The sequence below is a fragment of the Pristiophorus japonicus genome, chromosome 15 (assembly GCF_044704955.1).
Source record: "Pristiophorus japonicus isolate sPriJap1 chromosome 15, sPriJap1.hap1, whole genome shotgun sequence".
In the NCBI taxonomy this organism is placed as follows: Eukaryota; Metazoa; Chordata; class Chondrichthyes; family Pristiophoridae; genus Pristiophorus; species Pristiophorus japonicus.
This window is the reverse complement of record NC_091991.1, coordinates 22026229-22048091: the sequence shown is the minus strand read 5'-3', so window position 1 is coordinate 22048091 and position 21863 is coordinate 22026229. Positions and strand designations below refer to the sequence as shown.

General features: G+C 45.8%; 1 protein-coding gene across 1 annotated transcript in view; it reads right to left on the bottom strand.

The window, feature by feature from the left end:
* The window catches only part of LOC139281424 (receptor-type tyrosine-protein phosphatase R-like), a 265446-nt gene that overhangs the window by 162942 nt on the left and 80641 nt on the right, over nucleotides 1–21863 (bottom strand). The window contains exons 5-6 of the mRNA XM_070901587.1: nucleotides 18447–18557; nucleotides 16598–16860 (exon numbers count right to left, since the gene is read on the bottom strand). Of these exons, the coding sequence (XP_070757688.1) occupies nucleotides 16598–16860; nucleotides 18447–18557 (374 nt within the window). The remainder of the gene's footprint in view (nucleotides 1–16597; nucleotides 16861–18446; nucleotides 18558–21863) is intronic.

Genomic DNA, 21863 nt, shown 5'->3' with positions numbered 1-21863 from the left:
CTTCCTGCATCTAACCTGTCTAAACCTGGCAGAATTTTAAACATTTCTATGAGATCCCCTCTCATTCTTCTGAACTCCAGTGAATACAAGCCCAGATGATCCAGTCTTTCTTGATATGTCAGTCCCGCCATCCCGGGAATCAGTCTGGTGAATCTTCGCTGCATTCCCTCAATAGCAAGAACGTCCTTCCTCAAGTTAGGAGACCAAAACTGTACACAATACTCCAGGTATGGCTTCAACAAGGCCCTGTACAACTGTAGTAACACCTCCCTGCCCATGTACTCAAATCCCCTCGCTATGAAGGCCAACATGCCATTTGCTTTCTTAACTGCCTGCTGTACCTGCATGCCAACCTTCAATGACTGATGTACCATGACACCTAGGTCTCGTTGCACCTCCCCTTTTCCTAATCGGTCACCATTCCGATAATAGTCTGTCTCTCTGTTTTTACCATCAAAGTGGATAACCTCATATTTATCCACATTATACTTCATCTGCCATGCATTTTCCCACTCACCTAACCTATCCAAGTCACTCTGCAGTCTCATAGCATCCTCCTCGCAGCTCACACTGCCACCCAACTTAGTGTCATCCGCAAATTTGGAGATACTACATTTAATCCCCTCATCTAAATCATTAATGTACAATGTAAACAGCTGGGGCCCCAGCACAGAACCTTGCGGTACCCCACTAGTCACTGCCTGCCATTCTGAAAAGTACCCATTTACTCCTACTCTTTGCTTCCTGTCTGACAACCAGTTTTCAATCCACGTCAGCACTCTACCCCCAATCCCATGTGCTTTAACTTTGCACACTAATCTCTTGTGTGGGACTTTGTCGAAAGCCTTCTCAAAGTCCAAATACACCACATCAACTGGTTCTCCCTTGTCCACTCTACTGGAAACATCCTCAAAAAATTCCAGAAGATTTGCCAAGCATGATTTCCCTTTCACAAATCCATGCTGACATGGACCTATCATGTCACCTCTTTCCAAATGCGCTGCTATGACATCCTTAATAATTGATTCCATCATTTTACCCACTACTGATGTCAGGCTGACCGGTCTATAATTCCCTGTTTTCTCTCTCCCTCCTTTTTTAAAAAGTGGGGTTACATTGGCTACCCTCCACTCCATAGGAACTGATCCAGAGTCTATGGAATGTTGGAAAATGACTGTCAATGCATCCGCTATTTCCAAGGCCACCTCCTTAAGTACTCTGGGATGCAGACCATCAGGCCCTGGAGATTTATCGGCCTTCAATCCCATCAATTTCCCCAACACAATTTCCTGAGTAATAAGGATTTCCCTCAGTTCCTCCTTCTTACTAGACCCTCTGACCCCTTTTATATCCGGAAGGTTGTTTGTGTTCTCCTTAGTGAATACCGAACCAAAGTACTTGTTCAATTGGTCTGCCATTTCTTTGTTCCCAGTTATGACTTCCCCTGATTCTGAAGATATCAATGTACTGGTCAGGTGGGCAGAAAAGTGGCAAATGGAATTCAATCCAGAGAAGTGTGAGGTAATGCATTTGGAGAGGGCTAACAAGGCAAGGGAATACACAATAAATAGTAGGATATTGAGAAATGTAGAGGAACAGAAGAACCATGTCCACAGATCCCTGAAGGTGGCAGGACAGGCAGATAAGCTGGTTAAGAAGGCATACGGAATACTTGCCTTTATTAGCCGAGGCACAGAGTACAAGAGCAGGGAGGTTATGCATAAACAGTATAACACAGTAGTTAGACCACAGCTAGAGAACACTGCTTGCAGTTCTGGTCACCATATTACAGGAAGGATGTGATTGCACTCGAGAAGGTACAGGGGAGATTTACGAGAATGTTGCCTGGACTGGAGAATTTTAGCTATGAGGAAGGGTTGAATAGGCTGGGTTGTTTCCTTTGGAACAGAGGAGGCAGAGGGGAGACTTAATTGAGGTGTATAAAATTATGAGAGGCCTAGGTAGAGTGGATAGGAAGGACCTATTTCCCTTAGCAGAGGCATCAATAACCAGGGGACATAGATTTAAAGTAATTGGTAGAAGAATTAGAGGGGAGTTGATAATTTCTTTCACCCAGAGGTTGGTTAATGTTTGGAAGTCACTGCTTGAAAGGGTGTTAGAGGGATTGCCTGGGATGATGATGATGATGATGTTAGAGGCAGAAACCCTCATCCTATTTAAAAAATACTTGGATATGCATTTGAAGTGCCGTAAACTGCAAGGCTACGAACCAAGAGCTGCAAACTATAGCTTTTTTTTCGACCAGCGCAGACACGATGGCCTCCTTCTGTGCCATAAATATCTATGATTCTATGATTGGGGAGATGTGTTAAAAATCCACGGACTTTATACTGGCTTGCTTGGTTCTGCAATCATATTTCCAAAACACGTAACTGTTTTGGGTTTCCACATGAAATGATAGACTATATTCTTTTATGTTAGTTCAGTATCCAGAATTTTGCAGAATATAAGAAGTTTTAGGAAAAGATCATTCGGCCCCAAAAAAGATCCCACTTCGTAAACCTGCCCTACCTACCCAGGTTCCCACCACATTCTCAGTCATTTCCCTCTCTACAAATGCATCCAATTGTCTCTTGAACCTATTTATACTGTCTGCTTCAATGTCCTTCCTTGGAAACGTAATCTTTAATGATACCAGCCTTTGGTTAGACATCTCTAATGCAACCAAAAATCAAGCCTACACTGGAGATACACTACAGGTGAACTGGTCAGAATAAGGAGGATAATTTGCTCTATGATGAAATACGAAGTGCATGTAAGATCAGGAAAATTATTTTAATAGGAAACTTCAATCAATCTGTCATAAACTGGGAAAACGCAAGGGGCCCGAAATTGGTCGATACGTAAAGTCCGCCCATTTCTCGGCGGTGTGTCGTTTCACAACACCGACATACCGCCGAGACCGAAGAGGACAAAATTGGTCCAAGTTTTTTCGACAGTATGTCGGCAGTCTGCAGTCTGCATCGGGCGATATGTATCTCAGTAGTCGATCCAGATGAATTTTCTGTTCGATGGGCAGTGCGGCACGGATTTGCATATGCGCACATTTTTTTTTGTTTTTTTTTACACAAGCGTTTTACCCGCGATTTCGGGGGTCAGGGGTCACCCGCACATGCGCAATGAGTTGAAGAGGAGAGAGAGAGAATGAGAAGGAGCAGCAAGGTAGTTGATGGGCAGTGAGTTTAAAAATACATAGCACAGTAGAAATATATTGCTAACAACTAATAATTCTTCACTCTGAAGACAAGAAGAGATATTTAACAAACCAAAATTCATACCAGTAAAAAATTTATGGCAATGTTAAAAAAGACATCAAAACGCAGGAACATCGAGAAGGAGGGGAGGTACTCCGAGCTAACCGAAGGTGGTTGTGGAAAGCACCCCCAAAGGAGTACAACTGAATATGGGACGAGATCGGGGAGGCTGTGTTCTCTAAAAGTACCATGGTACGCACTGGGGGAAGGTGCCGTAAGAGGTGGAACAACCTGGTGAGGGTAGCGAGTAAATAATGATTTTATGTATGCACCCCCCCCCCCCGCCCCCACTTCCCCCATATGCTATATACCAGGTAAATGTAGGTTCAGTGTCACACGGATGATGTTATTTATCTTAAGGTTACAGCGATGTATTCGTGCTTTTCAGGCAATGGCAAGAGGCTCAATGCAGTGTTTTTTAATGTGTGTGTGTCTGTGTGTGTCTGTGTCTGTGTGTGTGTGTGTGTGTGCATGTGTGTGTCTGTGTGTCTGTGTCTGTGTGTGTGTGTGTGTGTCTGTGTTTGTGTGTCTGTGCGATGTTAAATGGATTGAAGATTTTTACTTCGAATTACTTTTCTTTCTGCAGAAGACGACATCTGCAACAGCAGCCGATCAGCGTCACACAGGGGGAGGACCCACACCCCAGGAGCCTCTGACTGACATTGAGATCCGTGCCCTGTCCCTGGTTGGGAATAGCAACCGTGCCACCACCGGCATTGGAGCTGACCCACTCACACAAGAAGATGGTAAGTTGAATAAAATGCAGTCTGTGTTGTGGACCACTCAAGTCATGTAATGTAACTGTAACTGTAATATTGGCCTGATGTAATGTAATGTAAGTTTATTGCACTGTAATGTTGGCCTTGTGATGTACTGCAATGTTGGGGACATGTAACGCAACGCATATATTTATTGTCTGTTTGCGCTATGTAATGCAGAAGTACAGCAGCGGTGGACATTTAAGTAAGACTGCGCTGAGGCACTGTACTATGTACTAATGTAAGCCTGACCCCTCCCAAGCTTTGTTAAATGTTGTTTTGTACTTCCGGACTTGGATGATTCAGACCACATCGACACAGATGGCAGACCCACTGCCTCCACCTCTGGCGTCACCCAGCCCTCTCCTGACGAGGAAGATGAAGAGGAAGAGGAACAGGAACAGCCGCTGATCTGGCAGCCAGTGGAGGTGGAGCTGTGGGTGGAGACGGAGGAAAATACACCAGCTCCATGTGGGACAGCTGGAACATCCTCCACCACGGAGTCTGTATTCAGGGGATTCCACCTTGCCTCCTCCGATTCTGTGGGACCAAGCGGTGCGCAGCAAGACGCCCCCAGTGTTGCAGCGCCTTTGCCGCAGCGACGGAGGTTGGTGCAGGAAAGGTCGGTTGCTGTAGGCGAGTACCAGGACACGGTGCGTCTGTCACAGGCCAGCGTCGACATAGGTCAAGAGCTACTCAAGGCCATGACGACAATAGCCACAAACATCGCAGCTCTATCAGAGCGGCAGTTGGAGGAAATGTTGCGTATGATCGCCACGATGGAGCGAACCTCCAACGCTGTCGAAGCCATGTAGCAAACGACGGGATCGGGACATGGCGCGGAACCCCTCCGTGCCATAGTAGTCAGGTAGGCAGCACCTGAGGGTGGGGAGCTGACATCATCTCCCAGTCCTGAAGCCTCGCCTTCCACATCGCGAGCTTCTCCTGAGGCCCCAGTTATTGCGCCTGCAATGTCTGACCTTCCCCCACCGCAATGACAGCAATGGCATTTGGGGCGCAGTGCTTCACGCCGGCTTGGTATCAACAAGGGAAGGATCACGCCCACAGGCACTGGGAAAGGGAAGGGCGGGAGCAAGAAAGGGGGGAATAGTCCCAAGGGTGGTGTAGCACGCAGGCGTGGAAAGGGCAGAGGGTGTGGAAGGGGAAAGTAAAGGGTCTTTTTGTTTTAATTGAAGTTTTATTTGTAAAAGTTTATTAAAGTTGTAAAAGTTTTGTTCAAATTGTTATTAAAGTTGTTGAAGTTTTGTTAAAGTTGTTATTAAAGTTGTTACAGTTGTTTTATAGTTACAAGTTTTACAAAGTTCTAAAATGTTTTTATTTTTTTACATAAATGTTTGAATTGAATTGAAGCACTCTTGTACAGTGTCAAACTTTGCCCTGAAAATCCTTTGCGGTTAAGTCCTCCTCCTCCTCATTCTGCGACCTCTTCCATTATCCTTTTAACTCTGCTCAATAAACTTCCTCACATCTGGTTCCGCCACTAGACAGGTTGTCAGCAATACAGGCTCAGATAATTCAAGCCCCATTCTTTTTAAATCTTCACAATATTTTTTGATGAAAAAATATAACTAAAATGCTTTCCTATCTCAGATAAGTTACTCAATAATAGGAAATATACCTTTTCCAATCAAAATCGCACTGTAAAATCACTGTTCACCTCAGAGATACAGAGGTGTTGCTTTTGCTGAGAGTTCCCGATTTCCAAAATGGCGGATCCATGCACTCCGCCTATTGTGTTCCAAACACAGATGAGACTGCACACAGGTAGGTTAAAGTAACAGTGACCTCAGTCTTTATTAGCACACTCCAGAGTGAGGAACAGGCCTTAGGGGCCGGCTTATATAAGAACATAAGAATTAGGAACAGCAGTAGGCCATCTAGCTCCTCGAGCCTGCTCCGCCATTCAACAAGATCATGGCTGATCTGGCCGTGGACTCAGCTCCACTTACCCGCCTGTTCCCCATAATCCTTAATTCCCAAATTGGTTAAAAATCTATCTGTCTGTGGTTATTGGTTAAAAATCTATACACAGTGCTCCCAAGGGATGCTGTGATCCCTTGGGGCTTCAGGGGATGCGCTCCCTGGTGGCGAAACATAGGAGTGCATGCTTTACACATACACAACATCACTCCCCCACAAAGTCAAAGTGAAAGCTATTTACAAGGTGAGGCAGTCGAGAGCCTTTCTTTCCCTGGTGGACCGCCTCGGTACAAATGTCTGTTCTGATGTGTTGGCTGTGCCCTCGCTGGGCTGGCGTGTTGTTGGCCCTGCAGGGCTGCTGGGTGAGCCTGGCCTTGCTGGGCTGTTGGGCATGATGGGTTCGATTTCCTAGTCCGGGGCGGTGTCATTGATCCTTTGGGTGTGTGTTGTGGGCTCGAAAAAGGTGGTGTCTGCTGTGGGTTGTTTCAGGGCAGTCTATGAACCGCAGCCTCGTTTGGTCCAGGTGCTTTCTGCAAATTTGTCCATTGTCTAGTTTGACTACAAACACCCTATTCCCTTCTTTAGCTATCACCGTGCCCGCAATCCACTTGGGACCATGTCCATAGTTTAGCACATACACAGGGTCATTCAGATCAATTTCCCGTGACACAGTGGCGCGACCATCGTTTACATTTTGTTGCTGCCGCCTGCTCTCTACCTGATCATGCAGGTTGGGGTGAACCAGCGAGAGTCTGGTTTTAAGTGTCCTTTTCATGAGTAGCTCAGCCGGGGGCACCCTGTGAACGAGTGGGGTCTCGTGCGGTAGCTGAGCAGTACTTGGGACAGGCGGGTTTGGAGTGAGCCTTTTGTGACTCGTTTAAGGCTCTGTTTGATGGTTTGTACTGCCCGCTCTGCCTGTCCATTGGAGGCTGGTTTAAACGGGGCCGAGGTGACATGTTTGATCCCATTGCGGGTCATGAATTCTTTAAATTCGGCACTGGTGAAACATGGCCCGTTGTCACTGACCAGTATGTCAGGCAGGCCGTGGGTGGCAAACATGGCCCTCGGGCTTTCAATGGTGGCGGTGGCGGTGCTTCCCGACATTATTTCACATTCAATGCATTTTGAAAAAACATCCACCACTACCAGGAACATTTTACTGAGAAACGGGCCCGCATAGTCGACATGGATCCTCGACCATGGTCTGGAGGGCCAGGACCACAAACTTAGTGGTGCCTCTCTGGGCGCGTTGCTCAACTGAGCACACACGCTGCATTGCCGTACACAGGACTCTAAGTCAGAGTCAATACTGGGCCACCACACGTGGGATCTGGCTATTGTTTTCATCATTACTATACCCGGGTGTGTGCTGTGGAGATCCGGGATGCCCTTTTTGGGTAGCACTATGTGGTTACCCCACAACAGGCAGTCTGCCTGAATGGACAGCTCGTCTTTTCGCCGCTGGAACGGCTTGATTAATTCTTGCATTCCAACGGGGATGCTGGCCCAGCTCCCATGTAGTACACAGTTTTTTACTAGGGACAGCAAAGGATCTTGGCTGGTCCAAGTCCTAATCTGGTGGGCCATGACAGATGATTTATCATTTTCAAACGCTTCCATGACCATCAACAAGTCTGCGGGCTCCGCCACCAACAACAAGTTTGCAGGCTGCGCAATTTCCACCCCCGTGGTGGGCAATGGTGGCCGAATGAGAGCATCCGCACAGTTCTTGGTGCTTGGCCTGTGGCGGATGGTATAGTTATACACTGATAGCGCGAGTGCCCACCTTTGTATGCGGGCTGAGGCATTAGTATTTATCCCCTTGTTTTCAGCGAACAGGGATATGAGGGGCTTGTGATCAGTTTTCAGCTCAAATTTGAGGCCAAACAGGTACTGATGCATTTTCTTTACCCCGAACACACACGCTAATGCCTCTTTCTCAATCATGTTGTCGGCCCTCTCGGCCTTAGACAAGCTCCTGGAGGCATAGGCGACAGTTTGCAACTTCCCCGCAACGTTAGTTTGTTGTAATACACACCCGACTCTGTACGACGACGCATCACATGCTAGCACAAGTCTTTTACACAGGTTATACAATACAAGCAGCATGTTGGAGCATAAAATGTTTCTGGCTTTCTCAAAAGCAATTACTTGTTTTTTTCCCCATATCCAGTTCTTATCTACATGCAATAACACATGTAGGGGCTCTAAGAGGGTGCTTAACCCCGGGAGGAAGTTACCAAAATAGTTGAGGAGTCCCAAGAACGACCGCAGCTCCGTGACGTTCTGTGACCTGGGCGCGTTCCTGATATCCTCTGTCTTGGCGTCTGTGGGCCGAATGCCGTCCGCCGTGATCTTTCTCCCCAAAAACTCCACTTCTGTTGCCATGAAGACGCATTTCGACTTCTCAGCCGCAGCCCTACGCGATCCAGTCGCTGGAGGACCTCCTCCAGGTTTTGTAGGTGCTCGATGGTGTCCCGACCCGTGACTAATATGTCGTCCTGAAAAACCACCGTGCGTGGTACTGACTTGAGTAGGCTCTCCATGTTTCTCTGGAAGATCGCTGCAGCCGATCGAATTGCAAACGGGCATCTGTTGTACATGAACAGTCCCTTGTGCGTGTTGATGCAGGTGAGGCCCTTCGAAGACTCCTCCAGCTCCTGCGTCATGTAGGCCAAAGTCAGGTCGAGCTTGGTGAACGTCTTGCCTCCTGCCAGCATCGCAAATAGGTCGTCTGCCTTAAGTAGCGGGTATTGGTCTGTAGCGAGAAACAATTAATAGTTACTTTATAATCGCCGCAAATCCTGACCGTGCCATCACTTTTGAGTACTGGAACAATCGGGCTGGCCCACTCACTGAATTCCACTGGGGAGATGATGCCCTCGCGTTGCAGCCTGTCCAGCTTGATTTCCACTCTCTCCCTCATCATGTGAGGTACCGCTCGCGCCTTGTGGTAAATGGGTACCGTGCCTCTGGGACCAAGTGGATCCGCACCTTCGCCCCGGAAAAGTTTCCAATGCCTAGCTCAAAAAGGGAAGGAAATTTGTTAAGGACCTGGGTACATGAGGCCTCATCGACATGTGATAGCGCTCGGATGTCATCTCAGTTCCAGTAGATTTTGCCCAGCTAGCTCCTTCCAAGCAGTGTGGGGCCATCGTCCAGGACAATCCAGAGTGGCAGTTCATGCACCGTGCCCTCGTAGGTGACCTTGACCATGGCACTGTCCAGTACAGTGATGAGCTCTTTGATGTACGTTCTCAGTTTCGTGTGGATGGGGCTCAGGGCTGATCTGAGTGCCTTGTTGCACCACAGTCTCCCAAACATTTTTTTACTCATGATGGATTGGCTAGCGCCAGTGTCCAGTTCCATGGCTACGGGTAAGCCATTCAATTTTACGTTTAGCATTATAGGTGGACATTTCGTCGAAAATGTGTGCACCCCGTGTACTTCAGCATCTGCCTCCTCTCTCTGAGGCTCGAAATTGCTTTCGTCCACCATGGACCGATCTTCCTCTGCCACGTGGTGGTTAGCAGGTTTTGCAGAGCTTGCAAATATACCCTTTGAAGCGGCATGAATAGGCTGAATGTAAGCCTCCACAATGCCAACAAGGTGTGAATTGCCTTGCATTCATCCTTTGTTGCGGACTCTGAGTCATCTGGGTCACCTGAGGCCTGCTGGCAGTTGCAGACTCATGGTTTCTACCCTGCTCGTAAACACAGTTTCAGTTAATTTATGAACATTGCTGGCACTTGTGTACTGAGAGATTTGTTTGGTGTTATCACTGGTGGACATAAACGCCTGTGCTATCGCAATGGCCTTACTGAGGGTCGGTCTCTCTACAGTCAAAAGTTTTCGTAGGATGGTCTCATGGCCAATGCCCAGTACAAAAAAGTCTCTGAGCATTTGCTCCAGGTAGCCATCAAACTCACATTGTCCTGCAAGTCGCCTTAGCTCGGCGATGTAACTCGCCACTTCAGATCGCTGGCACATGTAGAACCGATACCTCGCCATCAGCACGCTCTCCCTCGGGTTAAGATGCTCCCGAACCAGTGTACACAGCTCCTCATACGACTTATCTGTGGGTTTCACCGGAGCCAGAAGATTCTTCATGAGGCTGTAGGTCGGTGCCCCGCAGACCATGAGGAGGACCGCTCTCCTTTTTGCAGCGCTTCCTTCTCCGTCCAGCTCGTTGGCTACAAAGTACTGGTCTAGCCATTCGACACGAGAATTTATCCAGGATGCCCACAGTTTGCTGCATCTTTGCGTTGGATTCGTATACTCGTCGCCAGTTATTGTGTTCCTAACACAGATGAGACTGCACACAGGGAGGTTAAAGTAACTGTGACCTCAGTCTTTATTAAGACACTCCAGAGTGAGGAACAGGCCTTAGGGGCCGGCTTATATACAGTGCTCCCAAGGGATGCTGGGATCCCTTGGGACTTCAGGGGATGGGCTCCCTGGTGGCGGAACATGGGAGTGCATGCTTTACAGATACACAATACCGCCCATTTGACAATGATGAATATTCCGCCGAGCGATATGCCGGCGGTATGTCGGTGTTGACCAAAATCGCATTTTTGGGCGGTATATCGGCGGCTTGCGGGCAGTAGGGGGCGGTATGTCGACCAATTTCGGCTGCAAGTAGTTTAGTGTCAAGAGTTGGTACATGTAGCCCATTCCTGCTTCTTGACCCAATGAGTCAAGGAAGCCAGGAGGGGCAATTTTCATCTTGATCTTGAAGTTGTTTAAGGTCCAGGAAACATACAGAGAATGGAAGTTGTACAAAAGTACTGTATCATTATTATATACTGACGACTTCCCTTGAACCATTTCAACTGACAAAACACAAGTCGAGGCTTTGCTAAAACAATGCAAATTACAAAATGTCTGCAAAGTATAGGATACATATTTTACAATTATTGACAATTGTTAGGATTCTCTGCAAATCTACTCAGCTAAACAGCCGACCTATTTGAAACCAAAATACCTGATGGAAAATGTACTCTCAACAGCCCAGAATTCTCTCTATCCAAAAAGTGTCAGCTTGACAACATAATAGTTTGAAAAGTTAGAAATTGTTACAAGCATCTTTGGCATCTCGCAGTCTATTACTATGTGGATTATCAACTAAAACAGACCTTTATATAAAATTCTCTTGGTGAGAAGATCTGACACAGGCACTACTTAACAAAATGGAAAACAATTTCTGCAAGATTTTATCGTTTCCTAGCTTTTAAGTTGTTCACATGCATGAAGCAAAAAATATCACGGTTAGATACTTGCAATGACAAAGTGAATTCTGGATTTTATATGATGTCCTTTTGAAGCAAATGTTTACCTTATCCATTGTTTTCAATAATTAGGATCCCACATTTTTAAAGTATTTTCCCTTCCTATTTTACTACCAATTTCCTTTCACAGAAGCTTTAGCAGATGGGAGAACTGGCAATCTCGGACTACAGAAAACAAATATAAAACAAATTACAAAGAATGCATGAAAGTGAGCAGGAAGTGGCTTTAGCATTATTACGAAGAACTGTATCGGAAATGCTGTCTGCAAAGGCTTTTAAAAATCCCAAACAGTGTAGCAGTGATATTACAGTTAATTAGGAAGCTCCACTAAATGCAAAAATAATTACAGTGCAATTTCCATTAACCTTACTCCAATTATTTTGTGGAACAAAACATTGTACGAAACATTGTACGAAACTGCGTAGTCCTCTAACAGCAAAGTGTGCCTGACATAGATCACAGCTCAAGGAAGGTTGTATTCAATTACCTGTACTTTCATTTGCACTTTATTTCACTTCATTCCCATTTCTGGGATATTGCTGTACTAGGTGTGTGTACTCAAAGATCAGGTACTCTTGATTAACTGCACATTTCCACCACAGTGTGTGGGAAGGCTCCCTTATCATATCAAAGTTCAATTTTACTGCTGTCTATTATTGTATAAATTCTGTACCTGATTCAACTCGAAACAAATTTATGAATGTACTAAGTTGTTACATTACTTTACAAACTGTTGTAATGCATGGGACGTAAGAAGCAACACCTCATCACTGACCTAACAGCAGAGATCCCTGGCTTCAACCTCCTCGAAGACAGCAGACAGTGCTCCACCCAATCCGCACAAGGCACAGACGATGCGGTCACCTGCTCCACGAGTGGAAGATGAGGATTACTCGAAGTGTGACTGCGGCCACGAGTCTCAGACCACGGAACACATCGCGTCAACCTGCCCACTGAGATCTGCTGCGGAAGGCACCTCATTTCTCCACTCGGCATCTCAGGAGGCCATCGAATGGATAGCCAAACTAGACATCCCATTGTAAGCTTTCCCCATCATACAAAATAACAACATGATGCCTTAGCTTCGAAAAACTAATTTTTCAGTAACTCTGTTACACCTCCAATCTGATGTAGACAAGTTAAGCACATTCAAATCTTTAACATAGGTCTGATTTTTTTTTAAGCAAAACACTTTGCAAACACAAGGGCTATGTCACAGCTGCCAGGGTGATGAAGTCACTTGGAGAGCAGTTCTGGAAGCGTGCTGTTTGTAGAGGGTGTAGTTTCAATTCCCACTTCAGGTTTACTAATTATGAAAACAATATTTCACAAAAAAGGGTTGTTGAATGGTTTCCAAAAATTGGATCACATGCAGAAAAATACATTGGATAAATAGCTTTTATTTCAACAAGGATAAACTGCGAAGACAGGGTACTTTCTCTACTCCTAACATATTTTGGAACATCAGCTTATATATGTTATTAATGTAGGGTGTCAATACAATAGATGTCTATAAAGCACATTCTTCAGGGCCTGATATACATATAACAAATATGTTGAAAAGTATCAGTAGAAATAAAAATCATATTACTGCAGACATAACACCATGACAACTGGTAAGACAAAAACAATAAAAAATACTCATGCTAATTTAGTTAAAATCAAGGGGTATGTTGTGGCTTTGTGCAATAGTGTAATACTATATACAAATTGAACCTCCCTTATCCGGAACCCTCAGGACCTGGCCTGTTCTGGATAAGGGATTTTTCTGGACGAGAGGTGGTCACGTTAAATTGGACGGTACAGGTACTGAGCAAGGGGATATCGGGGATGGCTGGCTTGGGACTGGGAGCGCAGCAGAGAGATCGTGGGGGGGGGGGGGGCGGAGGATTGTGGGGTCAAGCCAGTGATTGCGGGAGTAGGTAGCGAGGAAGGACTTCAATTTGTTCATGTCAGAGTTCTGCGCATGTGCTACCCGGTGGCCGGGAATGGTTCTGGACGAGGGGTGGTTCCGGATAAGGGAGTTCTGGGTAAGGGAGGTTCAACCTATATTTGCGATAGCAAATCGGCTGTAAATTGAGATGTAAAACGAGCTACTGATTTACTATTACTCATTTCACACTACCTGTATCACACAAAGTCAAAACCTACCCTCACTATATGATGTACAGTCCTCGAAATTGATAAGCTATTAACCTCCCTTTGTGAATGTTTTAAAAAAATAGTTTTATACCACTTTTATCATCATCACAGGTGATCCCTCGTACGAGGATGACTTGCTTCCACAAGAGTTCACAGATGTTTCAATGAAGGACCCGATGTTCCAGTCCTGAACTCCAGTGGAGGGGGTGGAAGATGCCTGTGTGTGGATTCTTTTTAACGTGTGGTGACTGTTGCACACCAGCCACCACACGGGCTTGACAGAGCTAGGTCTTGACCCAGTAGCAAGGATTAACCAGGACGACTGGAGACCAGCTCTGCTGCACGGTCCTAGTGCGCGCACATATCGCAGTGTGGGCTGGCCCATGCTGCCCCTGGGCCCTCGCCTCTTCTGGGCTCCAAACTCACGCCTCTCCTGGGCCCCGATCACGTCCCTCTACAATCTCTCGCCGCTCCTTCACCCTGACCTCGCCGCTCCTTTGTCCCGACCTCGCCACTCCTGCTGTTCCTGCCCTCGCTCCAATCATCGACCTGGACCTTGATGACATCCCTTTTCACTGCCGTTGCTCTCCTGCTCCAGCACGTGCTGCTCCCTGGAGTGGTATACCCCCACGCTGCTCCTTCCGCTCCCCAGCCTGATCGGATGGTGCTCACAGGCCGGGCGCCGTGCAGACTGCTGGGCCAGACCCCCTGCGAGCACCATCGGAGCATTTAGTGGGAAGGGGCAAAATTGCATGATGCCCCAGAGCATATGGCAAAAACATGATGATACTTTTTTTGTTACAATCTTTCAAAGTTTGTAACTGAAAACATAGTGCAGTCCAGACTTTCTGAAAGTTACATCAGTGACAATTTTTTTAATAATCCTCCCCCACCCTCCACAATGCTTTTCATTTTAAAGCATGCATCCTGTTATTAGTGGAAGCAATCTCAATGTTCGTGTAGATTTGTCTTGTAATATCATTGACTGGACTTCACTAAAAAATGACAACATGGAAACTAGCCATTTGGCCCAATCTGTCCATATTGGGGTTTATTCTCCACACATCATCATCATAAGCAGTCCCTTGGAATTAAGGAAGACTTGCTTCCACTCCCAAAGTGAGTTCTTTGGTGGCTGAAAAATCCAATACGAGAGCCATAGACCCTGTTACTGGTGGGACAGACATCCGTCGAGGGAAGGGAGGGGTGGCACTGATTTACCACACGTTCCTTCCGTTGCATGCGCCTGACCCCTCCCGGATGCGCTTTCTCCACCTCGGGCGGTCTTCGGCCAGGGTCTCCCAGGTGTCAGTGGTGATGTCGCACTTCACCAGGGAGGCTTTGAGGGTGTCCTTGTAACGTTTCCGCTGCCCACCTTTGGCTCGTTTACCATGAAGGAGCTCTGCATAAAGCATTTGCTTAGGGGGTCTTGTATCTGGCATGCGAACTATGTGGTCTGCCCAGCGAAGCTGATCGAGTGTGGTCAGTGCTTCAATACTGGGGATGTTAGCCTGGACGAGGACACTGATGTTGGTGCGCCTGTCCTCCCAGGGGATTTGCAGGATCTTGCGGAGACATCATTGGTGATATATCTCCAGCAACTTGAGGTGTCTTCTATACATCCACACAAGCAATAATTCTAATCCTATGTGCTCGCCATAACCCTTTATTCCCTTTTTCTTTAATCACCTATCTAACCTATGTTTAAATGTTGACAATCTCAGCTTCAATCGCTAACTACAGTCATGCATTTCACACCCTCACAACCCTCTGTGTACAGACTTCAAACTCTATTATTTACAGCTATAATTGTTAGTGTTAGTAGTTTGCAGCTGCTTTTGTTGGGGTGGTGCAGCTGTTCAAAGTCCCTTTCCCTATGGATCCACACGATAATGGCATCACTCAATCCCTGGCAGTTGTGGGTTGTCGGGTGATGGGCCGGGGGGGATGTGGGGGGAGGTGTGATGAGAAGCTAAGGATCCGCTCTCAGGCAGTGCGAGTTGGTTAGCATTCAATCTTTGCTGGCAGAGGTAGGATCCAAATGGCATAATATGACTTCTGATGGCCTAGAACACTATACACTGTGGCCCCGATTTTAACTCCCCCCCCCCAACCCCACCCCACCCCCACCCCACCCCATCTGGTATAAACCAGGCAGCGGGGGCAGTTAAAATGAGCTGTCATTTACCTCCTCTGATCTCGCTGCCTTCCCGCCCTGTCCCAATCTAACCTGTTCTTTTGAGCAGGCGAGCAGGACACCTGCAGGAAAACAGCGGGGTCCTTCTTTAAAGATGCAGATTGGGTCTGACGATGTAATTGAGAAAGATCCCGTTCATCAACCAGGTAGTGGATCTGACCGGGTTGAGTGTGAGAGTCCTGGAGAATTTATGCAAATGAGGCTCAGCAGTTCAGGTCAGCTGGGCCTATGTGTCCCGGACTCCCTGGGTGCGCCGTCTACTTCGGGGCTCACGTACATCGTACCCGTTCTAAAATTAGGGCCGATGTCTCCAAGTGTTAGTTTGTTGCTTCAATATTTATTTGTCCAAGTGATGTTCCTTTCCACTCACACACTGGTTGGCTCACTCAGTACTAGGTAAGGCCAGGCTTTTACAACTCTCCTCACTAAATATAAACCCACCATGTTTCACACTGTGTCACACAGCATTCTGACTTCCATTTATATTTTAAGTAACTTGGAATTTTAGATACATTAGGCTCAAAGCCAGCCACACATTAACAACTTTGGCACCTACACGATACACTTACTTTGATTAATTACACACCTAATTAAAACCAAATCTGTCGTGCTAATGTAAAAAAAATTCGAAGAAATGTTTACATGAATTATTTACCTGTTAAGTAACCCACGTACAACTGTGTTTAGTGCTAATTTGCATTCATTTTACACAGCGCGTTGTTAGGATCTGGAATGCACTGCCTGAAGGGGTGGTTGAGGCAGACTCAATTGTGGCTTTCAAAAGGGAATTGGATAAGTACCCGAAGGAAAAAAAAATTGCAGGGCTACGGGGAAAGGGTGGGGAGTGGGACTAGCTGAAGTGCTTTTGCAGAGAGCCGACACGGGCTCAATGGGCCGAATGGCCTCCTTCTGTGCTGTAACCATTCTCTGATTCTATAAATAGGTCATGAAGCATTTTAACATGTTTCCATTTTGTAACGTTTTTCTTTTACCTTTCTTGAAGACAAGCTGGCTTCATTCTGAATGGTGAGGGGCCAGCAGAAACACACGGCTTGATCTCTGGTACAGGCCGACCCTGGGGATCGATGTTAACACTTACAGTGCCAGGAACAGGCCCGGGCTGTACCATACTGTTCGCACTCTTAACCTCTGGCTGTGACTGCTGCACAGGGATAGGAGGAAGATTGATCCGCTGATGCTGTTGTTTATCCTGGTTGATTTGAAACTGAAGTTTCTCCTTCAACCTGTATAGAAACTGAGAAATACAAAGATAACATTTAGTTACAAAGGAATGGTTCAGTTACCAAAGTTAATTACTAAACACAGCATTGATTAGAGCTGGCCTACCCAACCAAATCCAACACGGACTGAAGGTATCAATACCGAGACTTATGAGTAGTTGAGGCAAATACTATAGATGCATTTAAGAGGAGGCTAGATAAGCATCTGAGGGAGAAGGGGATAGAGGGTTATGTTGATAGTTAGATGGGGAAGGATGGGAGGAGGCTCAAGTGGAGCATAAATGCCAGCATGGTCTGGTTGGGCCAAATGGCCTGTTTCTGTGCTGTATATTCTATGTAATTCTATGTAAATCAGTCAAACAGATTTGATCCTTTCAGCCCGAAACAATGCTACTTCTACACTGCTTTATACGCTGGTAAAGACGACACCAAGAATGACACCAAGCTATAGGTGTTTTGCATTGTAATTCCTTAATGGCACCCGTGTGGGTAAAACAGGATTGTGGGGCTTGGGGAGGTGATAACTCACGTACAATTTTCCACCTTGACTTCAAACAGAATCACCCCTAATGGTTTTCAATTATTTTTTTTAATATTCTATTCAGAGTAGGGTTGTGTCCATGTAACGTGTAACTTTAGCAGGAGAATCAAGGTTTGCAAAGGTTTGTTTGATGTTGAGACTCTTTAAGAAAAAATAAGATTCCTCCCATCTCCTTTCTTCATTCTGCTTGTATCATACTCTATTTTTACATGGTGAATGAGCAGAAAATCTACTCCCAAACTTTCTCCAATGCACCTTCAACATTGCCTACCAGGTAGCGTAGAGAGGTGATTGCCCCCTCTGATTATCTCTGCCTCTGTGTGAAGGAGTTCCTGGCCTCCGACTGCCTCCAACCCATGATGACGGAGCTGAGATCAGAACTCAACATGAGGAGGGTCAGAAATGCAAAATCCATATCCATTCACTATCACCAAGGCCAAAAGAAAAATATCTGTTTCCCCACCCAGCTTACACTTTATCACTAAGCCAAACATCCATCTTTCTCCTTCCTGTCAGTTGTCTGTCAAGCCCGTGTGGTGACTGATGTGCAACGGTCACCATACGTTAAAAAAATCCACGCACAGGCATCTTCCACCCCCTCAATTAGAGTTCAGGACTGGAACATTGGGTCCTTCATTGAAACATCTGTGAACTCATGTGGATCGCTCGAGGGATCGCTGATGATGATGAGTAGTTGTATTTGTCTTGTCCACTGAAAGGGCAGAATCTTGCAACCATAAGATTGAAATATTTAAAATATGAGGCCTTTAAGTGAAGTTCTGTTTGATATTTTTAGTTAGACACAATTTTGCTAGAAGGTAGTTTTAAACATTTCTGAGCAAGCCTATGGAAAAGAATTTGCAGAAAATGCTCAGAACTGCACCAAACTGTATCACAAATGATGACAATGCTCATATAACTAAACATGTAGAAAATTGCAAGATGGACATTCTCATCACTGAATTACAACCCCAAAAGACGGAGTTCAATCTTTGTTTTAAACTGGAATTCATTAGCACAATTAATTGCAAATTGTACAATTAAGAAAAGGAAGCTTACCATTAAACATGTAATGACAATGACAAAGGCAGTGAGGAATATAACAACAGCATAGACACCTTCTTTGTTCCAGATCCCATCCCTCCCATGTTCTCCATGCAAAACGTTTTTCTGAAAAGAAGCAAAGGATTGATATTAGTTTGGAGAGCACGGCTGTTGGGCTAAGTCTCCATCAGATGTTCTGTTACTTTCTGTGTTTTATTTCACAACAGCGAACATGTAACATATGCTCTTGTCACATTTATGAAGATCAAGTCACAGTTATGAAGATCAAACCACCAAAAATAATTCAGACAGATGCACTTGTCAAAAATATTTTACTGATCTGGTTTTGAAATGTAATTCTCCTACTTATCTGGTAAAACAATTTCAAACAGAGCCAAATTACACACGGTCAGGGACACAGACCAGCTTACAGCAGCACTTTTAATCATACATGAAGGAAATTGCTTAAAGAGGCTTTAATGTCCTTTTCGGAGCAACTCTGAATCTTCAGATTGGTCTCCTCACCATCACAAGACTGCTTCCTGCAGCAGCTGGGAAGTGCAGTGATGCAGCTTTGGCCGAGCCTGTTTAATATTAGTTAATATTAAACCTTCCATCTTTTTCTTTCCTCCTTTTCCTGGCAGTGCATTCCCCCTCCGCTTCCTCTCATGATGATATTTGTTGGCATGTGGCTCCACAGGGGCCAAGTCCCCTCCAATGTCTCACCCAGGGAGCCATTTTTCAAGTGTTAGCCTAAACAAGTGAGCATCAGCAAGCTATTTTAGCACCAGGGCCCTCACCCAACATCCATGAAGGACTTCCAGCAGGCCTTGGTTGAAGAGAAATTAGGAGTACGGGATACCAGCCAGTTTTTCCATACCCTGTTGCATTTGTATAGCACCTTTCATGACCACTGGACGTCTCAAAGGGCTTTAAAGCCAATGAAGTACTTTTGGAGTGTGGTCACTGTTGTAATGTGACAAACGCACAGCAAGCTTCCACAAACGGCAATGTGATAGCCAATTGAAGCCAATCGTAGCATCCCTACTGCCACCACTTCTGAGGTCAGTTAGCTCGGCACAGACGGGGTATCGAGGGGAGACTGTGCTGGTCTGTATCTCTCAGTGGTTTACAGCTAAGCCTAACCCTGCTCCTCATCCAATATCCGCATGTGCCCGCTTCAAGTAGAGTTTGTCCAACAGCAATTCAGAGCGGAAACCTCCAGTCGATTTTTGGATACCGGGGCCAGTTTATTGTACTACCAGCCTGAATGAGATCGGCCTACTCAGTATTGCAAGGGGGATAGAGTATAAAAGCAGAGAAGTCCTGCTACAACTGTACAGGGTATTGGTGAGGCCACACCTAGAGCACTGCATACAGTTTTGGTCTCTGTCTTTAAGGAAGGATATACTTGTATTGGAGGCTGTTCAGAGAAGGTTCATTAGGTTGATTCCTGAGATGAGGGGGTTGACTTATGAGGATAGGTTGAGTAGGTTGGGCCTACACTCATTGGAGTTCAGAAGAATGAGAGGTGATCTTATTGAAACTTATAATGAGGGGGTTTGACAAGGTGGATGCAGAGAGGATATTTCCACTCAAACTAAAACTAAAACTCGGGGAATCTAAAACTAGGGGACATAGTCTTAGAATAAAGGGCCGCCCATGGCAATGGTTAACCAAAACTAGCTCAATTCTGAGTACCCAGATCGGCGACTGCACCCATCACTGTGCTTCTCATGCACACAGACGGCTAAGAAAAATCATTTCTCAGTCACTTTTACTAAGAGTTGAGCACTTCAAAACGAAACTATTCTCAGTCTTTTCTCTCACCGCCTATGTAATATTCTTTGTTAACCAATGACAGTGATGAACTGCTAAAATCAATTGTAACAAAGGTGTTTGCCAATAGATCTTCTCAGCTTCTGCCGAGCCTTAAAAGAGTGGACATCAGGGCCACATAACTGCTTTAACAATCACTGCTTAGTGACTGCAGCCATCAGAACTAAGATTTTCTCTTTGTGAAAGTGAGAATGCTGTGAACATGTGACCTCCAACGTCCGACATCACATTCATTTAGTCAGGGCTCAAAATAGAAACTAGAAGTGCCAATATAATTAGGAAGAAAATTACTATGTATTTTATATGCTCGATTAAACCCTCTCAGTACTCCACTGCTTTCATTTAAATGTTGTTCACGGGATGTCGCTGCCAAGGCTGGCATTTATTGCCCTTGAGAAGGAATTGCTGCAGTCCGTGTGGTGACTTTGTTGTAGCGGTTTGGTACAACTGAGTGGTTTGCTAGGGCATTTCAGAGGGCAGTTAAGAGTCAACCACATTGCTGTGGGTCTGGAGTCACATGTAAGCTGACCGGGTAAGGACGGCAGATTTCTAAGGACATTAGTGAACCAGATGGATTTTTAACAACAATCTAATAGTTTCATGGTGACCTTTAATATTTTCTTTCTTCCTTTTCCTGGCAGTGCATTCCCCCCTCTGCTTCCTCTTATGAGGTTATTGACTCCATGGTGGCATGTGGCTCCACAGGGGCCAAGTACTCTCCAATATCTCACCCAGGGACCTTTACTGATACTAGCTTTTTCATTCCAGCTTTATTTAATTAACTGAATTTAAATTCCCCCAGCTGCTGTGGTAGGATTTGAACTCACATCTCTGGATTATTAGTCCAGGCCTCTGGATTACTGGTCTAGTAACATAGGGCCCAAGTTTCGGCTGGAGTTGCTCCTATTTTTTTGGAGCAACTAGTTTAGTTTGGAGTATCTTAGAAATCGCAATTCTCGGCATTTAGTTTGCTCCAGTTCTAGTGAGTTAGTTTAGTTTCGTTTTACTTCAGCTTTTTTTTCAAAAGAGGGCGTTACTAGCCACTTACACCTGTTTTGCAAGTTTAAACAGTGAAAAGTTACTCCAAACTAACTTAGAACGGAGTAAGTGTCGACTTTTGTACGCTCAGAAAAACCTTGCGTACACTTTAGAAATTAGGCGCAGGTAGCCAGAGATAGCGGGGGGGGGGTGGGGGGGAGGGAATTAGGGGATTTTCCAAAGCATTAAACACTTAACTTTTAGCAATAAAGAGCCATGATCAATAATAAATGATAAATAAATCAATCAATAAATAATCAATAAATCAAGCAATCAAAAATAAAAAAATAAAAACTCAATCAATAAATCAGTAAATAAAAAATGATTACTGCAGCGCCTATTCATTCGGGAGCACCGGGGAGCCCTCCAACAGCACACGCAGCTCTGCCTGCCGAGGAGGTGATGGGGCGGGCCCCGCTGCGGAGGAGGTCTTCGGGCGGGGCCCACTGCGGAGGAGTTCTTGGGGCGGGCCCCGCTGCGGAGGAGGTCTTCGGGCGGGGCCCACTGCGGAGGAGTTCTTGGGGCGGGCCCCGCTGCGGAGGAGGTCTTGGGGCG